The 24,077-nt window shown below is 44.7% G+C and overlaps 1 protein-coding gene across 1 annotated transcript in view; it reads right to left on the bottom strand.

Annotated features, from left to right (window-relative positions):
- LOC129842156 (fibulin-2-like) overlaps positions 1-24,077 on the bottom strand; it is an 88,496-nt gene that overhangs the window by 36,908 nt on the left and 27,511 nt on the right. Inside the window, exon 5 of the mRNA XM_055910571.1 lies at positions 17,961-18,090. Coding sequence (XP_055766546.1) covers positions 17,961-18,090 — 130 coding nt within the window. The remainder of the gene's footprint in view (positions 1-17,960; positions 18,091-24,077) is intronic.

Here is a 24,077-nt window from a genome sequence, read left to right as displayed (position 1 = left end):
GAAACCTCTCCCTGCCCCTGCCATCTCTCCCTGCCCCTGCCATCTCTCCCTGCCCCTGCCACCTCTCCCTGCCCCTGCCACCTCTCCCTGCCCCTGCCACCTCTCCCTGCCCCTGCCACCTCTCCCTGCCCCTGCCACCTCTCCCTGCCCCTGCCACCTCTCCCTGCCACCTCTCCCTCTCCCTGCCACCTCTCCCTGCCCCTGCCACCTCTCCCTGCCCCTGCCACCTCTCCCTGCCCCTGCCACCTCTCCCTGCCCCTGCCACCTCTCCCTGCCCCTGCCACCTCTCCCTGCCCCTGCCATCTCTCCCTGCCCCTGCCACCTCTCCCTGCCACCTCTCCCTGCCCCTGCCACCTCTCCCTGCCACCTCTCCCTGCCACCTCTCCCTGCCATCTCTCCCTGCCACCTCTCCCTGCCCCTGCCATCTCTCCCTGCCCCTGCCACCTCTCCCTGCCCCTGCCACCTCTCCCTGCCCCTGCCACCTCTCCCTGCCCCTGCCACCTCTCCCTGCCCCTGCTACCTCTCCCTGCCACCTCTCCCTCTCCCTGCCACCTCTCCCTGCCCCTGCCACCTCTCCCTGCCCCTGCCACCTCTCCCTGCCCCTGCCACCTCTCCCTGCCCCTGCCACCTCTCCCTGCCCCTGCCACCTCTCCCTGCCCCTGCCATCTCTCCCTGCCCCTGCCACCTCTCCCTGCCACCTCTCCCTGCCCCTGCCACCTCTCCCTGCCCCTGCCACCTCTCCCTGCCCCTGCCACCTCTCCCTGCCCCTGCCACCTCTCCCTGCCACCTCTCCCTCTCCCTGCCACCTCTCCCTGCCACCTCTCCCTGCCCCTGCCACCTCTCCCTGCCACCTCTCCCTGCCATCTCTCCCTGCCCCTGCCACCTCTCCCTGCCCCTGCCACCATGTTGCTCCTCTCAGTAAACATGAGACAGAGCTGATAATAAAAGATGTAAACCTGTGTGTTCAGGTCTCTGTTTACAGAGCAGTATCAGCCAAGATGTAAACCTGTCTGTTCAGGTCTCTGTTTACAGAGCACTATCAGCCAAGATGTAAACCTGTCTGACCCCTTGACCTTTTCCAGATTTTGTTACGTTACAGCGTTATTCTAAAATTGATTAAATCGTTTTTTTCCCTCATCAATCTACACACAATACCACACAATGACAAAGAAAAAACAGGTTTGTAGACATGTTTGTAAATGTATTACAAATAATACTTTAACGCATCTATGCCGCGGTCTTCGGTCAGCTCGGTTGGCCTACAACCTCTATAGCTGTCTAATATCTGCTGTTATATCTTTCTATCTTTCTCGCGAGACAAAGAACTAACATCACTACATATTGTATATATTGTATATATGTGGGCTACATGTGGACATTGCACTAACATCGCCCAGCTTGAGTGTAGATACATCAACGTAAAATCGATGAATGTGTGTTCGTGATTAATATGACAATATGACAATATTACACGTGTCTTTCATCTTCTATTGTCATTCGCCACCGATACAATCAACATTTTGTCTGGTGGTGCTACCTTGCCAAACATGTCAGTTATCATTCCGTCCTGTACGGTGTCCCCTCCCGAATTGACCGATTCAATAATAACAAAAGCAATAGATTTATACATAATTTTAGTCTTTCAAGACATCAGTATCAACCTGTCTTTGAATCAGAGGACAATGTATGATATCAAGAAAAATGATGTGTCTTGTATAGTTGTATTGCCGAGTGCCAGGTCTCTCTCCATTCTACATCTGCATTGCTTGCTGTTTGGGGTTTTAGGCAGGGTTTCTGTATAAGCACCTTGTGACATCAGCTGATGGTAAAAGGGCTTTATAAATACATTTGATTTGACATCAGCATCAGCAGCTTGTCTGTCAGTCTGGACTTCCTCACATCAAGTCTCCATGTGCTGGCTCCATACATGTTTCAGTGAACACATAGACACAGTCACTGTTGTATAACCAATGGCAGTTAAGATAGTACCTGTTTGTGTGTCAGATATGACCTATGTTGAAGTTTGAACAGGTTTAAACAAAACACACCTAATACTGTTTCCCCCATTGGAGAGCAGACAAGAGGTGAGGTCTTTGCCAGAGCCTCGTTGATGGGCACAGCAGTGTAGAACAGCTCCTGACCATTCTCTATCAGATATACTGGTCGGTGTCACACACACACACACACACACACACACACACACACACACACACACACACACACACACACACACACACACACACACACACACACACACACACACACACACACAAACCCACACACACACACACACACACACAGAGCACTGAATACTAAATTGAGTTCACCTCCCAGATTGGTAAAATGTGTTGTGGTATTGTGTAGAAAGACATGACTTTACAATTTAAATGACTGAAAATATACAACTTCTGTTATTTGGGATATTGTGTAGGTCTAGGCAAAGATAATCAGGACTATTTTCTAAGTAAGATAACATGAAACCTTTTTTAACATTTAACCTGTTTTCTCTTGAGATTAAAGCCTTATTTACAGTTTAACCGCAAGATATGAATTGCAACAGTGATTTATGTTCTTCAAAATATGTATTTTATTAAAACCGAAAAATTAAGTAAATAGCCCACCTTATCTTGAAAAATAAATAGATAAAAATCTGTATTAGGTATTATATCTTTCAGATTTTACATAAATTCATTTAAAAAAGTATCATTAGAATCTGTTTTGTTCTTTGCCAGATTGCGTTTTAACCAAAATTACGTTTGATTTTTCCAGGTTTTAGTTTATCCCAGGTTTTTCAATCTCAAAATCACACATTTACAAAATCACAACAACAAAATTGAATGTTCTAAATTCACAACAGACTCCAGTAACTGAATGAGATACACAAATTATCAAATGATGATATTCGCAATGACAATAAGCAAACAACCAGCCAAACCATCAATAGCCACTACAATGTCAAAGCATGTTTTTTAATGAGTTTAGTACCATTTGCTTGATTTTTGCGGACTATGGTGTATCGACATTACTTAGCTAGCCATCGTTAGCTACAGTGGTTCTGTCACGTTCCTGACCTGTTTTCTGTTGTTTTTGTATGTGTTTACTTGGTCAGGGCGTGAGTTGGGGTGGGTAGTCTATGTTATGTGTTTTCTATGTTGGGTTTAGGTGTTGCCTGATATGGTTCTCAATTAGACGCAGGTGTTTGACGTTTCCTCTGATTGAGAGCCATATTAAGGTAGGCTGTTCTCACTGTTTGTTTGTGGGTGATTGTGTTCCTGTGTCTGTGTCTGTTTGCACCACACGGGACTGTTTCGTTTGTTCGTTCGTTTTAGGTAGTCTGTTCCTGTTTCATGCGTTCTTCGTCTATATGTAAGTTCTATTGTTCAGGTCAGTCTACGTCGTTTATTTGTTTTGTAGTTCATTCAAGTGTACTTCGTGTTTAATCTTTCATTTAATAAATTCATTATGTATTCATCACCCGCTGCGCCTTGGTCCGCTCATTCACCACAAGACGACCGTTACAGGTTCGTCCTAACTTCTCTGGGATAGGGGGCGGTATTTTCACATCCGGATGAAAGTGAGCCCAAAGAAAACGGCCTGCTACTCAGGCCCAGAAGCTAGGATATAAATAATATTAGTAGATTTGGATAGAGAACACTCTCTGATGTTTCTAAAACTGTTTGAACAATATCTGTGAGTATAACAGAACTTATTAGCCTTAACACTTCTAGCAGTCCATTTCTTAATAGCTGCAAGTTTATCAATAATTGGAAGAAACAATTTCATAAATGAATCAAGTGCAGCGTCTGGATGCTCCTCATTAATCACATCAGACCAAAAAATATTTTTAACATCATCCACTTAAGAGTCACAGCAAAATATTTTTTAGGCCCAGTTGTTGGAACTTTGGCTTTCCTGGATATAGCCACTATATTGTAATCACTGCATCCAGTGGGTACAGATACAGCTTTAGAACAAAGTCCTACAGTATTAGTAAATATGTGATGATACATGTGGATGATCTTGTTCCTGTAGTGTTTGTAAACACCCTGGTAGGTTGATTAAAGCCCTGAACCAGATTACAGGCGCTGGTTACAGTGAGAAGCTTCCTCTTGCGTGAATAGCTTGATGAAAACCAGTCAATATTCAGGTCCCCAAGAAAGTAGACCTCTCTGTTTACATCACATTCACTATCAAGCATTTCACACATTATTTAGATACTGACTGTTAGCATATGGTGGCTTATAGCAACACACCAAAAGAAAAGACTTTAGATGTGCCAAGTGAAGCCACTCCGTTTTGGGCCTTTCCATCTACCAGAGGATTGTTTTCATTAGCATCATCGCTAACGGCGACACAAAGTGGTAGACGTGCACCGCTCACATTCTTGCTGCCTCTTCAGAAAGCTAAACTGGTACCCGTCGGTGTTGGGCTATACTGGCACCCGTCGGTGTAGGGCTATACTGGCACCCGTCGGTGTAGGGCTATACTGGCACCCGTCGGTGTAGGGCTATACTGGCACCCGTCGGTGTAGGGCTATACTGGCACCCGTCGGTGTAGGGCTATACTGGCACCCGTCGGTGTAGGGCTATACTGGCACCCGTCGGTGTTGGGATATACTGGCACCCATTGGTGTTGGGCTATACTGGCACCCGTCGGTGTAGGGCTATACTGGCACCCGTCGGTGTAGGGCTATACTGGCACCCGTCGGTGTAGGGCTATACTGGCACCCGTCGGTGTTGGGATATACTGGCACCCATTGGTGTTGGGCTATACTGGCACCCGTCGGTGTTGGGCTATACTGGCACCCGTCGGTGTTGGGATATACTGGCACCCGTCGGTGTAGGGCTATACTGGCACCCGTCGGTGTAGGGCTATACTGGCACCCGTCGGTGTTGGGTTGAGTTCTTGCAAATTTGTTCTAAATACTTACTTTTATGTTCACTACCTGGACATAAAAGTACCAAACTGTAAACCAATCAAAACTTGTGTACTATCGTGACCTAAGGTAGTAGACAGCTGCTGACAGTTCCAGAGACAAACGGCAATCAGTCTTTTTTACCTTCTTTTCTTATAGAAACGTGATCATCAATGCAAGTTGTAAAATTACCCCCAACATAAAACAAAGCAACCATAGTATTTTATATTTTATTGAACAATGACACAAAATCCAAAATATACAGACAACATCAACGTAACATAGACAGGAGTATTACATGTCAAAAGGTTTGATGGTACGCTTTAAAGAGGGGTTTGTTCTCCCCGACTTCATCTTATGAATAAAGAATCTTCAGAGAAAAAATGATCAAATTAACAATGATTTAAACGTGGGTACCTAACAGTTAAAAAATAAATAAAACAATATCAAAGTATTTCAAATAAACATTAACAGTAGTTTATCTTCTGACATGAGCGCAGTCCCATGAGTCTCTGGGACACAACACACACATTTGTCATATATAGTTCCAGTCAAAAGTTTGGACACGTCTGCTCATTCGAGGGTTTTTCTTTATTTTTACTATTTTCTACATTGTAGAATAATAGTGAAGACATCAAAACTATGAAATAACACATATGGTATCATGTAGTAACCAAAAAAGTGGTAAACAAATCAAAATATATTTTATATTTGAGATTCTTCAAAGTAGCCACCCTTTGCCTTGATGACAGCTTTGCACACTTTTGGAATTAACTCAACCAGCTTCATTAGGTAGTCACCTGGAATGCATTTCAATTAACAGGTGTGCCTTGTTAAAAGTATATTTGTGGAATTTCTTTCCTTCTTAATGCGTTTGAGCCAATCAGTTGTGTTGTGACAAGGTAGAGTATACAGATTATAGACCTATTTGGTATAAGACCCCCCCCCCCCCAAAAAAAGGCAAAAACAGCTCAAATAAGCAAAGAGAAATGACAGTACATCATTACTTTAAGACATGAAGGTCAGTCAATCCAGAAAATTTCAAGAACTTTGAAAGTTTCATTATGTGCAGTCGCACTTGGTCAGAGAACTGGCAGTGTGGTACAACAACAACTAGGACAACAACTGCTCGGGATCTGACCGCAAGGCACTACAGAGGTACGGCGTACAGTACATCACTGGGGTCAAGCTTCCTACCATCCAGGACCTATATAATAGGCGGTGTCAGAGGAAAGCCCTGAAAATTGTCAGAGACTCCAGTCACCCAAGTCATAGACTGTTTTCTCTGCTACCGCACAGCAAATGGTACCAGAGCGCCAAGTCTACAGTGGTTGCTCCACTAAAGGTTTTATGATTATGCTGCGGGACTTAGAGGTAATTTGTGGTTTAGTACGTTACCCTGCATCACCATTTCATTTCTCCAGACCACCACAAGGGGGAGTTAGAGCACTGGTTATGCTTTTGGGTCCCTACTGTGTCTAACTGACAATGACGATGACAATGAATGACGACATAAACCTAAATAGAAACTGTTGTGCACAACTTCAGTAGGTTTTTATTCTTCTTTTTTTTTACTGTAATACTGTAGGCCACTCCCGACAGGCATGTTGTACAGCGCCTAAGTGGCGCAACGGTCTAAGACACTGCATAGCAGGGCAAGCTGCGTTGCTGTTTCAATACCCGTTCCGGCCTCGACTAAGAGACGCATGAGATGACTGTAGGTTTTTGGTTTCTCTAAAAACAGAAATAATTCTAAGTAATAAACTGGCTTTATTCACAAATTAGTAACAATGTCTCACCCCGTGTTCAAGAATGGCCTTTTTCCTCGCTCATTTTACGTTATTTGAAAACAAAATAATCTCCAAAATATTGTTATTTTTTAAACAAAGTGATTATTATAATTAATTTACAATTATAAAAAAAAAACTTGGATATTCTTACAGATATATTATTAAGCCTGTTATTAGCTGGACAATATATATTGGTCAAATTTGTCATGGCTCCCGAGTGGCGCACAATGGGATTGCCTTGCAGTTCTCCAGCTGTATCCACTGAAAACGTGTGAGGTTCAAGGCACGAGGGCCTGGGGCATGGGATGGGCCACAGAGCCGTGCACAGAAGATGGACCTAGCCCATGGGGAAGGGAGGATGAGGAAGGGGGAGTGGACCCCCACCCCGCCCCACTGGGTAGCACAGAGCAACACTTTAAAGGGCATTGCACTAATAATGGCGCTGACTAGGGAAACGTTCCTGCTGTTCTTTGTGCCAGTCTGCACTGCATATTGAAGTTAGAACCAATAGGATTTGAAGCAATAGCCTACAACTATTTTAGCATCGTTTCACTCTGCTCTGAAACAAGCATGGGGACTGTTCTTGATAAATCAATGAGATTTTTCATTTCCCTGAATCTCCGTTTGGGTTTTGGTTAGACTACAATTAGGGTGTAGAAATTTTATTCTATTAGTGTAACCTTTATTTAACTAGGCAAGTGAGTTAACTTCACTAGGGTAGGGGGCAGCATTCGGAATTTTTGGATGAACTGCCTGCCACTCAGGCCCAGAAGCTAGGATATGCATATAATTTATAGATTTGGATAGAAAACTCTAAAGTTTCCAAAACTGTTAAAATAATGTCTGTGAGTATAACAGACCTGATATCGCAGGTAAAAACAAGAGGAAAATCCAACCAGGAAGTACTATTATTTTGAAAGGCTGTTTTTCCATTGAAACCTATCCACCATACAAAGACTTAGGACCCAGTTCACGAGCTCTGTGGCTTCCTCTACACGTGGCCAGTCTTTAGGCATTGTTTCAGGCTTTTACTCTGAAAAATGAGGGAGATACAGCACTTTCAAATCAGTGGCCAGTGGAAATGTCCAGCCATGAGTCCTGCGCGTGATCGGGAACGTGCCTCTCTTGTTTCTCTTTTTCTATTGACTAAGCTTTTGTCCGGTTTAAATATTATTGATTATTTATGATAAAAACAACCAGAGGATTGATTTTAAACATCGTTTGGCATGTTTCTACTAACTTTAAAAAAAAACTTTGTCTGGGCTTGAGCATTCGGATTACTGGACAAAACGCGCTAACAAAAAGGAGGTTTTGGTCATAAAGAGGGACATTATCGAACAAAACTAACATTTATTGTCTAACATGGAGACCTGGGAGTGCCACCAGATGAAGATCATCAAAGGTAAGTAATTCATTTTAATGCTATTTCTGACTTGTGACACCTCTCCTTGGCTGGAAAATGGCTGTATGTTTTTCTGTGGCTAGGCGCAGACCTAACGTAATCGCAAAGTGTGCTTTCGCCGTAAAGCCTTTTTGAAATCTGACACTGTGGTTGGATTTACAAGAAGTTTATCTTTAAAATGGTGTATAATACTTGTATATTTGATGAATTTTAATTATGGGATTTCTGTTGTTTTGAATTTGGCGCCCTGCAATTTCACTGGCTGTTGTCGAGGTGGGACGCTAACATCCCACTGGTACCAGAGAGGTTAACTTCTTGAGGATAGGGTGCAGAGTTTTCACTTAGGGAAAAATAGCGTGCGCAATTTCAACTTCGTGCTACTCATCCCCAGAATATAAGATATGCATATAATTAGTAGAGTTGGATAGAAAACACTCTGAAGTTTCTAAAACTGTTTGAATCATATCTGTAAGTATAACAGAACTTATATAGCAGTCAAAACCCTGAGGACTAACTTTTTTATTGTTAAGTTCCTCTATGTTCAATGGATTGTTTTGGGCAAACCAGAATTCTAATCAGTAAATGCGCAGTTTCTACTGCTTCCACTGGATGTCGCCATTGTATGGAAAATGGTTAAGGTTTTTTCTTTGTGAGGTGAAAAAGATATTGACCCGGAAGTGGAGGGACGTCGTTTGTTTATGTTTGAGATTTGGGCAAGAAATGAAATGTTCCGTGAGTTTGTTGATATCCTGTATTGAAAACAGATTGACCTGTCTTCAATTTGATCGATTATTAACGTTTACAAATACCTTAAGCTGTATTACAAAAGTACTTTGAAATGTTTTGGCAAAGTTTAGAGGTAATTTTTTTTAGATGTTGTGTCATGATTTTGTTCAAATTGAACGCTGTTTTTCCTGGTACAACGGCGCCAAATAAATGGACAATTTGGATATATATGGATGGAATTAATCGAACAAAAGGACCATTTGTGATGTTTATGGGACATATTGGAGTGCCAACAAAAGAATCTCGTCAAAGGTAATGCATGTTTTATATTTTATATTAGCGTTTTGAGTAGCGCTAGCATGTAGCATGTAGCGCTAGCAATAGGCTACACTCTCTTGTTTACATTGGGCTATCATCAGATAATAGCATCTTATGCTTTCGCCGAAAAGCCTTTTTTGAAATCTGACATGTTGGCTGGATTCACAACGAGTGTAGCTTTAATTTGATATCTTATATGTGTGATTTAATCAAGTTTAATTTTATATAATTTTTTTGAATTTGGCGCTCTACATTTTGACATGCCTGTTGGGACGCAAGCGTCCCATCTATCCCAGAGAGGTTAACAAAGTCTTATTTACAAGGCTGACCTACTCCTTCCTCCCCGCCAGGGAATTGAACCCCCATCTCCCGTGTCCCCACACTACATGGGGACTCTTTCGCTAAATAGCCCAATACTGTAACCTAGTCCCGGCCGTCATGTTGTACAGCGCCATATTTTCCGTTTCATCCTAACGGAAATCCAGAGGGTTTTTCATTTCTTGGAAGAGAAACACCATAATATTAATCAAATTAATTAAGCAAAATTTCTTAAAATCAGTCCCATATACTATGTTCTTACAAAAAAAGCTTTTCAATTCTCTAGTACAGCCACTATTGAAGGCTATCAAATGCTTCTCAAAGATGCCCTCTGGTGGTCAAACTAGCACTAACTAACGTTAATGGTACCAGTGGTTGGCACTTAAATAACGTGCCATAGAATTCTGCGGCACCATGCAAGCTGTGGACAAACCACTGTAGGACCAAAAAGCTCCTTTAACAGCTTCTACCCCCAAGCCATAAGACTGTTGAACAGCTTCTACCCCCCAAGCCATAAGACTGTTGAACAGCTTCTACCCCCCAAGCCACAAGACTGTTGAACAGCTTCTACCCCCCAAGCCATAAGACTATTGAACAGCTTCTACCCCCCAAGCCATAAGACTGTTGAACAGCTTCTACCCCTAAGCCATAAGACTGTTGAACAGCTTCTACCCCCCAAGCCATAAGACTGTTGAACAGCTTCTACCCCCCAAGCCATAAGACTGTTGAACAGCTTCTACCCCCCAAGCCATAAGACTGTTGAACAATTAATCAAATGGCCACCGGACTATTTGCATAGTTTACTATCTATGTCACTTCACCCCTACCTACATGTACAAATTATCTCAACAAACCTGTGCCCCCGCACACTGACTCTGTACCGGTACCACCTGTATATAGCCTCGTTATTGTTATGTAATTGTGTTACTTTAAATTATTTTTTATTTTTTTAGTAAATAAGGTAGTTCTGTTTTTTTTTTGTTTTTTTTTGTACAAATTTCTAAAAAGCCTGTTTCTGCTTTGTCATTATGGAGTATTGTGTGTAGATTGATGAGGGGAAAAAACTATTTTATCCATTTTAGAATAAGGCTGTAACGTAACAAAATGTGGAAAAAGTCAAGGGGTCTGAATACTTTCTGAATGCACTTTATGTATATATATATATGCAATCGCAAAAACAATCAAGTGCTATGATGAAACTGGCTCTCATGAGGACCGCCACAGGATAGCAAGACCCAGAGTTACCTCTGCTGCCGAGGATAAGTTCATTAGAGTTACCAGCCTCAGAAATTGCAGCCCAAATAAATGCTTCACAGAGTTCAAGTAACAGACATCTCAACATCAACTGTTCAGAGGAGATTGTGTGAATCAGGCCTTCGTGGTCGAATTGCTGCAAAGAAATCACTACTAAAAGACACCAATAAGAAATAGAGACTTGCTTGGGCAAAGAAACATGAGCAATGGACATTAAACCGGTGGAAATCTGTCCTTTGGTCTGATGAGTCCAAATTCAAGATTTTTGGTTCCAACCTCTTTGTCTTTGTGAGACGCAGAGTAGGTGAACGGATGATCTCCGCATTTGTGGTTCCCACCGTGAAGCATGGAAGAGGAGGTGTGATAGTGCTTAGCTGGTGACACTGTCTGTGATTTATTTAGAATTCAAGGCGCACTTAACCAGCATGGCTACCACAGCATTCTGCAGCGATACGCCATCCCATCTGGTTTGAGCTTAGTGGGACTATCATTTGTTTTTCAACAGGACAATGACTCTTCGTGAACTGCACTATTGGTTAAAAGCTTGTAAGTAAGCGTTTCACGGTAAGGTCTACACTTGTTGTATTCGGCACATGTTACGAATAAAGTTTGATTTGATTTGACCCAACACACCTCCAGGCTGCGTAAGGGTTATTTCACCAAGAAGAAGCATGATGGAGTGCTGCATCAGATGTCCTGGCCTCCACAATCACCTGACCTCAACCCAAGTGAGATGTTTTGGGATGAATTGGACTGCAGAGTGAAGGAAAAGCATCCAACAAATGCTTAGCATATGTGGAAACACCTTCAAGACTTTTGCAAAAGCATTCCAAGTGACTACCTTCAAAAATCTGGTTGAGAGAATGCCAAGAGTGTGCAAAGCTGTCATTTTTGAAGAATCTCAAAATATAACATATATTTAGATTTGTTTAACACTTTTTTGGTGTTTCATAGTTTTGCTGTCTTCACTATTATTATACAATGTAGAAAATAGTAAAAATAAAGAAAAACCCTTGAATGAGTACACGTGTCCAAACTTTTGACTGGTACTGTGTACTTGGCTGGGGAATTAGACTACTAGTTTATCAAGCTGGGTATTTTTTTCATACAACTTTTCACATACAACACACATTACCTGTAATGGTTGATGATTCCGTCTGAGTTGAGAGAGACTGGCAACAACAGAAAACGTGTCACGAGGGTACTTGTGTCACATGACATCTTTATTCTGAGTTCTTGCCTGACAAGCTGTGAAAATATTAACTGAGCAGTGAATTAAATTATTTTTGGAGGTAGCTAAACCATTGCAGTCACATTGATGGACATGTTACGATACCCACCTTTGCTCCCTCTGGTAAGTCCCAGCATCAATGTATGACGAAGGGGATCAGTCTGGCACCCAAATGTGCAATTTGTCTAACAGAAAAGAAACAGGTCAACGATTGTCGTCATCCCTTTAATTATAAACATGCTGTAGCTTAAGAAATAACGTAATATATTTTAGAAACTAAGTCTTTACAGATGTAGCCTGACTGCTTCCAGATTGGATTATATACAGGCCCGTTGACGCCGTTACACTTCACGGCGTTACACTATGGTCCTAGGGTTGGGTTTTTGCTGCTAGTTAGTACACTGTTTCAGACATGAGTTAGTTAGTACCAACATAGCTCTATCCAATATTTATGAGCCCTAGTGTCACGTTCGTTGTATAGCGGAGACCAAGGCACAGCGTGGTTATAATACATATTCCTTTTAATGAAGAAAGAAACAAACTATCAAAATAACAAAACGACCGCTATAAGACGCTATAAGACCCGAGTGCTGACAGGCAACTACACATAGACAATAACCCACCAAACCTAAATGGAAAATGGCAACCTAAATAGGATCCCCAATCAGAGACAACGATAAACAGCTGCCTCTGATTGGGAACCAATTCAGGCCACCATAGACCTACATATGCCTAGACTAAACACACACACCTAGACATACAAAAACCCTTGACAATACAAAACAATCATACCCATCCTCGTCACACCCTGACCTGACCAAAATAATACAGAAACATAGAAAACTAAGGTAAACTAAGGTCAGGCGTGACACCTAGACTTGGGTTGCAACTCGGTGGCTAATGTGACTTTTTCATCTAAATTACACTAATTTATAGTGGCAAGGAAATACGATGACATTGCTAAAGTAGGGAAATAATTAGTAGGAAACAACTGTCTCAAATTATTTAGTCACATTTACTTTAAAGAGATGGCAATGTTCCCATTAATTTTACGAGTAAAGTTTGTCAAAAATAGCTAGCAATGTTAATGTTAGCTAGCTAAAATATGTTGGTCCCGTATGTATTAAAATACTGACTAAAGTTATACTGCATCTAAAGTCAATCTGGCGACAGACTTTTTCCTACTAATTATTTTGCTTTCTTTTGAAATGTTAGCATGTTTTCAAGCCAAATCCGAGTTGTGTTAGCTGTTAGCCAGCTAGTTAGCTCGCTAATTTTACAGAACAAAAATATAAACGCAACATGTAAAGTGTTGGTCCCATGTTTCATGAGCTGAAATAACAGATCTCATCATTTTTACATACGCACAAAAAAGCTTATTTCTCTCCAAATTTGTGAGCATTTCTCATTTGCTAAGATAATCCATCCACCTGACAGGTGTGGCATATCAAAAAGCTGATTAAACAGAATGATCATTACACAGGTGCACCTTGTGCTGGGAACAATAAAAGGCCACTCTAAAATGTGCAGTTTTGACACACAACACACTGCCACAGATGTCTCATGTTTTGTGGGAGCTTGCAATTGGCATGCTGACTTCAGGAAGGTCCACCAGAGCTGGTGCAAGAGAATTTAATGTTAATTTCCTTGCCATAAGTCGCCTCCAACGTCATTTTAGAGAATTTGGCAGTACGTTCAACAGGCCTCACAACCGCACGCCAGGTGTAACCACGCCACCACAGGACCTCCACATCCGGCTTCTTCACCTTCGGGATCGTCTGAGACTAGCCACCCGGACAGCTGATGAAACTGAGGAGTATTTCTGTCTGTAATAAATCCCTTTTTGTGGGGAAAAACATATTCTGATTGGCTGGGCCTGGCTCCCCAGTGTGTGGACCTATGCTCTCCCAGGCCCACCCATGGCTGCGCCCCTGCCAGTCATGGAAAATCCATAGATTAGTGCCTAATTTATTTATTTAAATTGACTGATTTCCTTATTTGAACTGTACCTCAGTATAATCGGTGAAATTGTTGCATGTTGGGTTTACATTTTTGTTCAGTATAGGTATCAGTTTTATAGTATCAGTTTTTTGTTCAGTATAGCTAGAGAGCTAGTTAGGTAGATGATAGTGATAATGATCATCAAAATATACCTAACCAGATACATAACCATCAATCTACGGTCTAGCTACCAGCATACTCACCACCCCTGGGGACTAACCAACTCCAAACACCTGTACCGCACGGACGTGATCCTTTAAACGCGTTGGAGGCGATTAAAAAAAACGGAGCCCAAATTCAATGAAGGGAAGCGGCCAGAGGGGTGATGGTCACGCGGAGCTTGGTAAAAGGGGGCATTAATTGTTGACCTAATTGTAATCCAAACCCAAACTTAATTTACTCGTTGTGACACACACAGGTTAAAAACTCTGTTTTAGATGAGACGGACACAATTTTGACACTAGAATAAATGTTTAACACATACATCGATGCCACATAGACCATTTTTAAAGGGATTAGTTGTTTTTTAGGGCAGTCGTTCTTTAAACTTGTCAAACACTGTAAAGGAGATGCACACGAAGGCAGAAGACATCTTCCTATCTCCATATAGCCAGCAGCATACCACCCTGCATACCACTGCTGGCTTGCTTCTGAAGCTAAGCAGGGTTGGTCCTGGTCAGTCCCTGGATGGGAGACCAGATGCTGCTGGAAGTGGTGTTGGAGGGCCAGTAGGAGGCACTCTTTCCTCTGGTCTAAAAAAATATCCCAATGCCCCAGGGCAGTGATTGGGGACACTGCCCTGTGTAGGGTGCCGTCTTTCGGATGGGACGTTAAACGGGTGTCCTGACTCTCTGAGGTCATTAAAGATCCCATGGCACGTATCGTAAGAGTAGGGGTGTTAACCCCGGTGTCCTGGCTAAATTCCCAATCTGGCCCTCAAACCATCATGGTCACCTAATGATCCCCAGTTTACAATTGGCTCATTCATCCCCCTCCTCTCCCCTGTAACTATTCCCCAGGTCGTTGCTGCAAATGAGAACGTGTTCTCAGTCAACTTACCTGGTAAAATAATGGTTAAATAAAATATGGAACCATTCTGAGGTTCTGAAGGATGCTCGGAGGTCCAATATTACGTTTGGCATTTCCTTGACGCTAGATTACCACAGACTTAGTACAATAAACTCACAGACCTTCATCTGAATTTCACAACATTCCTGAGTTGTGGGTCAACTACTGGAATATGACTGTCTAATGGCAGGGTGCCAACTACTGGAATATGACTGTCTAATGGCAGGAGGCCAACTACTGGAATATGACTGTCTAATGGCAGGGTGCCAACTACTGGAATATGACTGTCTAATGGCAGGGTGCCAACTACTGGAATATGACTGTCTAATGGCAGGGTGCCAACTACTGGAATATGACTGTCTAATGGCAGGGTGCCAACTACTGGAATATGACTGTCTAATGGCAGGAGGCCAACTACTGGAATATGACTGTCTAATGGCAGGGTGCCAACTACTGGAATATGACTGTCTAATGGCAGGAGGCCAACTACTGGAATATGACTGTCTAATGGCAGGAGGCCAACTACTGGAATATGACTGTCTAATGGCAGGGTGCCAACTACTGGAATATGACTGTCTAATGGCAGGAGGCCAACTACTGGAATATGACTGTCTAATGGCAGGGTGCCAACTACTGGAATATGACTGTCTAATGGCAGGAGGCCAACTACTGGAATATGACTGTCTAATGGCAGGAGGCCAACTACTGGAATATGACTGTCTAATGGCAGGGTGCCAACTACTGGAATATGACTGTCTAATGGCAGGGTGCCAACTACTGGAATATGACTGTCTAATGGCAGGGTGCCAACTACTGGAATATGACTGTCTAATGGCAGGAGGCCAACTACTGGAATATGACTGTCTAATGGCAGGAGGCCAACTACAGGAATATGACTGTCTAATGGCAGGAGGCCAACTACTGGAATATGACTGTCTAATGGCAGGAGGCCAACTACTGGAATATGACTGTCTAATGGCAGGAGGCCAACTACTGGAATATGACTGTCTAATGGCAGGAGGCCAACTACTGGAATATGACTGTCTAATGGCAGGAGGCCAACTACTGGAATATGACTGTCTAATGGCAGGGTGCCAACTACTGGAATATGACTGTCTAATGGCAGGAGGCCAACTACTGGAATATGACTGTCTAATGGCAGGGTGCCAACTACTGGAATATGACTGTCTAATGGCAGGAGGCCAACTACTGGAATATGACTGTCTAATGGCAGGAGGCCAACTACTGGAATATGACTGTCTAATGGCAGGGTGCCAACTACTGGAATATGACTGTCTAATGGCAGGGTGCCAACTACTGGAATATGACTGTCTAATGGCAGGGTGCCAACTACTGGAATATGACTGTCTAATGGCAGGGTGCCAACTACTGGAATATGACTGTCTAATGGCAGGAGGCCAACTACTGGAATATGACTGTCTAATGGCAGGAGGCCAACTACTGGAATATGACTGTCTAATGGCAGGAGGCCAACTACTGGAATATGACTGTCTAATGGCAGGAGGCCAACTACTGGAATATGACTGTCTAATGGCAGGAGGCCAACTACTGGAATATGACTGTCTAATGGCAGGAGGCCAACTACTGGAATATGACTGTCTAATGGCAGGAGGCCAACTACTGGAATATGACTGTCTAATGGCAGGGTGCCAACTACTGGAATATGACTGTCTAATGGCAGGGTGCCAACTACTGGAATATGACTGTCTAATGGCAGGAGGCCAACTACTGGAATATGACTGTCTAATGGCAGGGTGCCAACTACTGGAATATGACTGTCTAATGGCAGGAGGCCAACTACTGGAATATGACTGTCTAATGGCAGGGTGCCAACTACTGGAATATGACTGTCTAATGGCAGGAGGCCAACTACTGGAATATGACTGTCTAATGGCAGGAGGCCAACTACTGGAATATGACTGTCTAATTGCAGGCGGCCAACTACTGGAATATGACCGCCAAAACACTACTGCATACCTAATGTCACCCTATTGTCTGTGTGCCTGTCTGCATGTCTCTGTGAGTGTGCCTGCCTGCATGTCTCTGTGAGTGTGCCTGCCTGCCTGTCTCTGTGAGTGTGCCTGCCTGCCTGTCTCTGTGAGTGTGCCTGCCTGCCTGCATGTCTCTGTGAGTGTGCCTGACTGCATGTCTCTGTGAGTGTGCCTGCCTGCCTGCATGTCTCTGTGAGTGTGCCTGCCTGCCTGTCTCTGTAAGTGTGCCTGCCTGCCTGTCTCTGTGAGTGTGCCTGCCTGCCTGCATGTCTCTGTGAGTGTGCCTGACTGCATGTCTCTGTGAGTGTGCCTGCCTGCCTGCATGTCTCTAAGTGTGCCTGCCTGCCTGCATGTCTCTGTGAGTGTGCCTGACTGCATGTCTCTGTGAGTGTGCCTGCCTGCCTGCATGTCTCTAAGTGTGCCTGCCTGCCTGTCTCTGTAAGTGTGCCTGCCTGACTGCATGTCTCTGTGAGTGTGCCTGCCTGCCTGCATGTCTCTGTAAGTGTGCCTGCCTGTCTCTGTGAGTGTGCCTGCCTGCCTGCATGTCTCTGTAAGTGTGCCTGCATGTCTCTGTGAGTGTGCCTGCATGTCTCTGTGAGTGTGCCTGCCTGCCTGCATGTCTCTGTAAGTGTGCCTGCCTGTCTCTGTGAGTGTGCCTGCCTGCATGTCTCTGTAAGTGTGCCTGCCTGCCTGTCTCTGTAAGTGTGCCTGCCTGTCTCTGTGAGTGTGCCTGCCTGCCTGCATGTCTCTGTAAGTGTGCCTGCATGTCTCTGTGAGTGTGCCTGCCTGTCTCTGTGAGTGTGCCTGCCTGCCTGCCTGTCTCTGTGAGTGTGCCTGCCTGCATGTCTCTGTAAGTGTGCCTGCCTGCATGTCTCTGTGAGTGTGCCTGCCTGCATGTCTCTGTGAGTGTGTGTGTGTGTCTTGCCTGGTAAGAGTCTGCGGCACACTGGCTCTCCTGGTCGACCTCACACCTGTCTCCTCCTTTAGCAACAGTGATACCTGCCAGACACCTGGTCTCCTTTAGAACGTTCTGACAACACTGCTGCTGGGATATACTGGAAGAGAGAGAGAGAGAGAGGTAGAGACATGTCGTATATTGCCAAATGGAAAAGTAGAATTAGAGATTACATTCTGCTTTAAACGGAGTGATTAAAGAACTACACACCTCCATATCATACATTTTACATTTACATTTTAGCCACGTAGCAGACGCTCTTATCAATAGCAACTTACAGTTAGTCTATTCATCTTCAGATAACTAGCTGGGACAACCAAGTGAATTGTGAGTGTTACTTCATGAAAGTCGTGAGTGAGGAGGGTGTGCGATGAGGGTGTGCGATGAGGGTGTGCGATGAGGGTGTGCGATGAGGGTGTGTGAGGAGGGTGTGCGATGAGGGTGTACGAGGAGGGTGTGCGAGGAGGGTGTGCGAGGAGGGTGTACGAGGAGGGTGTGCGAGGAGGGGTGCTGTGGGACCATTTAAAACACTTTTTGAAGAGGTAGGGGTTTCAGATGATTTCTGGAAGATGGGCAGGAATTCTGCTGTCCTAGCTTCAGGGGGAAGCTGGTTCCAACATTGGGGTGGCAGGACAGAGAAGAGCTTGGACTGGGCTGAGCGGGAGCTGCCAAGAGACCAGCGGTGGCAGAACAGCGTGCTCGGGTTGGGGTGTAGGGTTTGAGCCTGAAAGTAGGGAGGGGCAATTCCTCTTGCTGCTACGATGGCAATTACCATGGTCTTATAGCAGATGTGAGCTTCGACTGGAAGCCAGTGGAGTGTGCAGAGGAGCGGGGTGACATGGGAGAATTTGGGAAGGTTGAACACCAGGCGGGCTGAAGGGGGGAAGGAGAAAAAAGTAGTCGAGTGTCATCTGCATAGCAATGATAGGAGAGACCATGTGAGGGTATGACTTGGTGTATAGAGAGAAGAAGAGAGGGCCTAGAACCGAGCCCTGGGGGACACCAGTAGTGCGAGATCGTGGTCCGGACACGAGAGGAGGAGACGGAGAGGAGAGGGTCTAGAACCGAGCCCTGGGGGACACCAGTAGTGCGAGTACGTGGTCCGGACACGAGAGGAGGAGACGGAGAGGAGAGGGCCTAGAACCGAGCCCTGGGGGACACCAGTAGTGCGAGTACGTGGTCCGGACACGAGAGGAGGAGACGGAGAGGAGAGGGCCTAGAACCGAGCCCTGGGGGACACCAGTAGTGCGAGTACGTGGTCCGGACACGAGAGGAGGAGACGGAGAGGAGAGGGCCTAGAACCGAGCCCTGGGGGACACCAGTAGTGCGAGTACGTGGTCCGGACACGAGAGGAGGAGACGGAGAGGAGAGGGCCTAGAACCGAGCCCTGGGAGACACCAGTAGTGCGAGTACGTGGTTCGGACACGAGAGGAAGAGACGGAGAGGAGAGGGCCTAGAACCGAGCCCTGGGGGACACCAGTAGTGCGAGTACGTGGTCCGGACACGAGAGGAGGAGACGGAGAGGAGAGGGCCTAGATCCGAGCCCTGGGGGACACCAGTAGTGCGAGTACGTGGTGCAGACACAGATCCTCTCCACGTCACCTGGTAGGAGCGGATGCCAGGTAGGATTCAATCAAAAAGTGTGCAAAGCCTGAGAGGCCCAGCCCTGAAAGGGTGGAGAGGAAGATCTGATGGTTCACGTTGTCGAAGGCAGGAGATAGATCTAGGAGGATGAGAACAGAGGACAGAGAGTCAGCTTTGGCAGTGCGGAGAGCCTCTGGGACACAGAGAAGAGCAGTCTCAGTTCAGTGACCCCTCTTGAAGCCTGACTGATTAGGGTCTAGAAGATCGTTCTGAGAGAGATAGCCAGAGAGTTGGTTATAGACAGCACGCTCAAGTAAGGATACAAGTCTGTAGTTTTTACGTCAGACGTGTCAAGCATTGGTTTCTTGAGGACGGGAGTGACTCTGGCCGTTTCGAAGTCAGAAAGGATGCAGCCAGTGGTCAGGGATGAGACGATGAGGGAAGTGAGGAATGGGATAAGGTCTCCAGAGATGGTCTGGAGAAGGGAGGAGGGGGTCGAGTGGGCAGGTTGTTGGGCGGACGGACATCACTAGTCGCTGGATGTCATCTGGAGAGAGAGAGGAGAAAGAGGTCAAGGCTGGGGTTGTTCTGTGTGAGGGGGCTAGTGGACTCAATAGGCTGAGTGAATGAGGAGCGGATGTCATCAACGTTCTTTACAAAGTAGTTAACAAAGTCGTCCGCAGAGAGGGAGGAGGCAGGGGGAGGGATGGAGAATTACGGAAGGGGGAGATGGTGGAAAAGAGTTTCCTAGGGTAAGAGGTGGAAGCTTGGAATGTAGATAGAAACTGGCTTTAGAAGCAGATACAGAGTAAAAGAAGGTAGAAAGGAGAGAGTGAAAGGATGATAGGTCCTCCAGAAGCACCTTACTAAACCCAACAGGTAGAAGACCCGGTGCAGACTAACATCATATTACACTAGGTCCTGGTGGTGCAGACTAACATCATATTACACTAGGTCCTGGTGGTGCAGACTAACATCATATTACACTAGGCCCTGGTGGTGCAGACTAACATCATATTACACTAGGTCCTGGTGGTGCAGACTAACATCATATTACACTAGGTCCTGGTGGTGCAGACTAACATCATATTACACTAGGTCCTGGTGGTGTAGACTAACATCATATTACACTAGGTCCTGGTGGTGCAGACTAACATCATATTACACTAGGCCCTGGTGGTGCAGACTAACATCATATTACACTAGGTCCTGGTGGTGCAGACTAACATCATATTACACTAGGTCCTGGTGGTGCAGACTAACATCATATTACACTAGGCCCTGGTGGTGCAGACTAACATCATATTACACTAGGTCCTGGTGGTGTAGACTAACATCATATTACACTAGGTCCTGGTGGTGCAGACTAACATCATATTACACTAGGTCCTGGTGGTGCAGACTAACATCATATTACACTAGGTCCTGGTGGTGCAGACTAACATCATATTACACTAGGTCCTGGTGGTGCAGACTAACATCATATTACACTAGGTCCTGGTGGTGCAGACTAACATCATATTACACTAGGCCCTGGTGGTGCAGACTAACATCATATTACACTAGGTCCTGGTGGTGTAGACTAACATCATATTACACTAGGTCCTGGTGGTGCAGACTAACATCATATTACACTAGGTCCTGGTGGTGCAGACTAACATCATATTACACTAGGTCCTGGTGGTGCAGACTAACATCATATTACACTAGGTCCTGGTGGTGCAGACTAACATCATATTACACTAGGTCCTGGTGGTGCAGACTAACATCATATTACACTAGGTCCTGGTGGTGCAGACTAACATCATATTACACTAGGTCCTGGTGGTACAGACTAACATCATATTACACTAGGTCCTGGTGGTGCAGACTAACATCATATTACACTAGGCCCTGGTGGTGCAGACTAACATCATATTACACTAGGCCCTGGTGGTGCAGACTAACATCATATTACACTAGGTCCTGGTGGTGCAGACTAACATCATATTACACTAGGTCCTGGTGGTGCAGACTAACATCATATTACACTAGGTCCTGGTGGTGCAGACTAACATCATATTACACTAGGTCCTGGTGGTGCAGACTAACATCATATTACACTAGGTCCTGGTGGTGCAGACTAACATCATATTACACTAGGTCCTGGTGGTGCAGACTAACATCATATTACACTAGGCCCTGGTGGTGCAGACTAACATCATATTACACTAGGTCCTGGTGGTACAGACTAACATCATATTACACTAGGCCCTGGTGGTGCAGACTAACATCATATTACACTAGGTCCTGGTGGTGCAGACTAACATCATATTACACTAGGTCCTGGTGGTGTAGACTAACATCATATTACACTAGGTCCTGGTGGTGTAGACTAACATCATATTACACTAGGTCCTGGTGGTGCAGACTAGTGTCATATTACACTAGGTCCTGGTGGTGTAGACTAACATCATATTACACTAGGTCCTGGTGGTGCAGACTAACATCATATTACACTAGGCCCTGGTGGTGCAGACTAACATCATATTACACTAGGTCCTGGTGGTACAGACTAACATCATATTACACTAGGTCCTGGTGGTGCAGACTAACATCATATTACACTAGGTCCTGGTGGTACAGACTAACATCATATTACACTAGGTCCTGGTGGTGCAGACTAACATCATATTACACTAGGTCCTGGTGGTGTAGACTAACATCATATTACACTAGGCCCTGGTGGTACAGACTAACATCATATTACACTAGGTCCTGGTGGTGCAGACTAACATCATATTACACTAGGTCCTGGTGGTGCAGACTAACATCATATTACACTAGGTCCTGGTGCAGACTAACATCATATTACACTAGGTCCTGGTGGTGCAGACTAACATCATATTACACTAGGCCCTGGTGGTGCAGACTAACATCATATTACACTAGGTCCTGGTGGTGCAGACTAACATCATATTACACTAGGTCCTGGTGGTGCAGACTAACATCATATTACACTAGGTCCTGGTGGTGCAGACTAACATCATATTACACTAGGTCCTGGTGGTGTAGACTAACATCATATTACACTAGGTCCTGGTGCAGACTAACATCATATTACACTAGGTCCTGGTGGTGCAGACTAACATCATATTACACTAGGTCCTGGTGGTGCAGACTAACATCATATTACACTAGGTCCTGGTGGTGCAGACTAACATCATATTACACTAGGTCCTGGTGGTGCAGACTAACATCATATTACACTAGGTCCTGGTGGTGCAGACTAACATCATATTACACTAGGTCCTGGTGGTGCAGACTAACATCATATTACACTAGGTCCTGGTGGTGCAGACTAACATCATATTACACTAGGTCCTGGTGGTGTAGACTAACATCATATTACACTAGGCCCTGGTGGTGCAGACTAACATCATATTACACTAGGTCCTGGTGGTGCAGACTAACATAATATTACACTAGGTCCTGGTGGTGCAGACTAACATCATATTACACTAGGTCCTGGTGGTGCAGACTAACATCATATTACACTAGGTCCTGGTGGTGTAGACTAACATCATATTACACTAGGTCCTGGTGGTGCAGACTAACATCATATTACACTAGGCCCTGGTGGTGCAGACTAACATCATATTACACTAGGTCCTGGTGGTGCAGACTAACATCATATTACACTAGGTCCTGGTGGTGCAGACTAACATCATATTACACTAGGTCCTGGTGCAGACTAACATCATATTACACTAGGTCCTGGTGGTGCAGACTAACATCATATTACACTAGGCCCTGGTGGTGCAGACTAACATCATATTACACTAGGTCCTGGTGGTGCAGACTAACATCATATTACACTAGGTCCTGGTGGTGCAGACTAACATCATATTACACTAGGTCCTGGTGGTGCAGACTAACATCATATTACACTAGGCCCTGGTGGTGCAGACTAACATCATATTACACTAGGCCCTGGTGGTGCAGACTAACATCATATTACACTAGGTCCTGGTGGTGCAGACTAACATCATATTACACTAGGTCCTGGTGCAGACTAACATCATATTACACTAGGTCCTGGTGGTGCAGACTAACATCATATTACACTAGGCCCTGGTGGTGCAGACTAACATCATATTACACTAGGTCCTGGTGGTGCAGACTAACATCATATTACACTAGGTCCTGGTGGTACAGACTAACATCATATTACACTAGGTCCTGGTGGTACAGACTAACATCATATTACACTAGGTCCTGGTGGTGCAGACTAACATCATATTACACTAGGTCCTGGTGGTGCAGACTAACATCATATTACACTAGGCCCTGGTGGTGCAGACTAACATCATATTACACTAGGTCCTGGTGGTGCAGACTAACATCATATTACACTAGGTCCTGGTGGTGCAGACTAACATCATATTACACTAGGTCCTGGTGCAGACTAACATCATATTACACTAGGTCCTGGTGGTGCAGACTAACATCATATTACACTAG

The sequence above is a fragment of the Salvelinus fontinalis genome, unplaced genomic scaffold, assembly GCF_029448725.1.
Source record: "Salvelinus fontinalis isolate EN_2023a unplaced genomic scaffold, ASM2944872v1 scaffold_0018, whole genome shotgun sequence".
Taxonomy (NCBI): domain Eukaryota; kingdom Metazoa; phylum Chordata; class Actinopteri; order Salmoniformes; family Salmonidae; genus Salvelinus; species Salvelinus fontinalis.
This window is presented reverse-complemented; position numbering and strand designations above follow the sequence as displayed.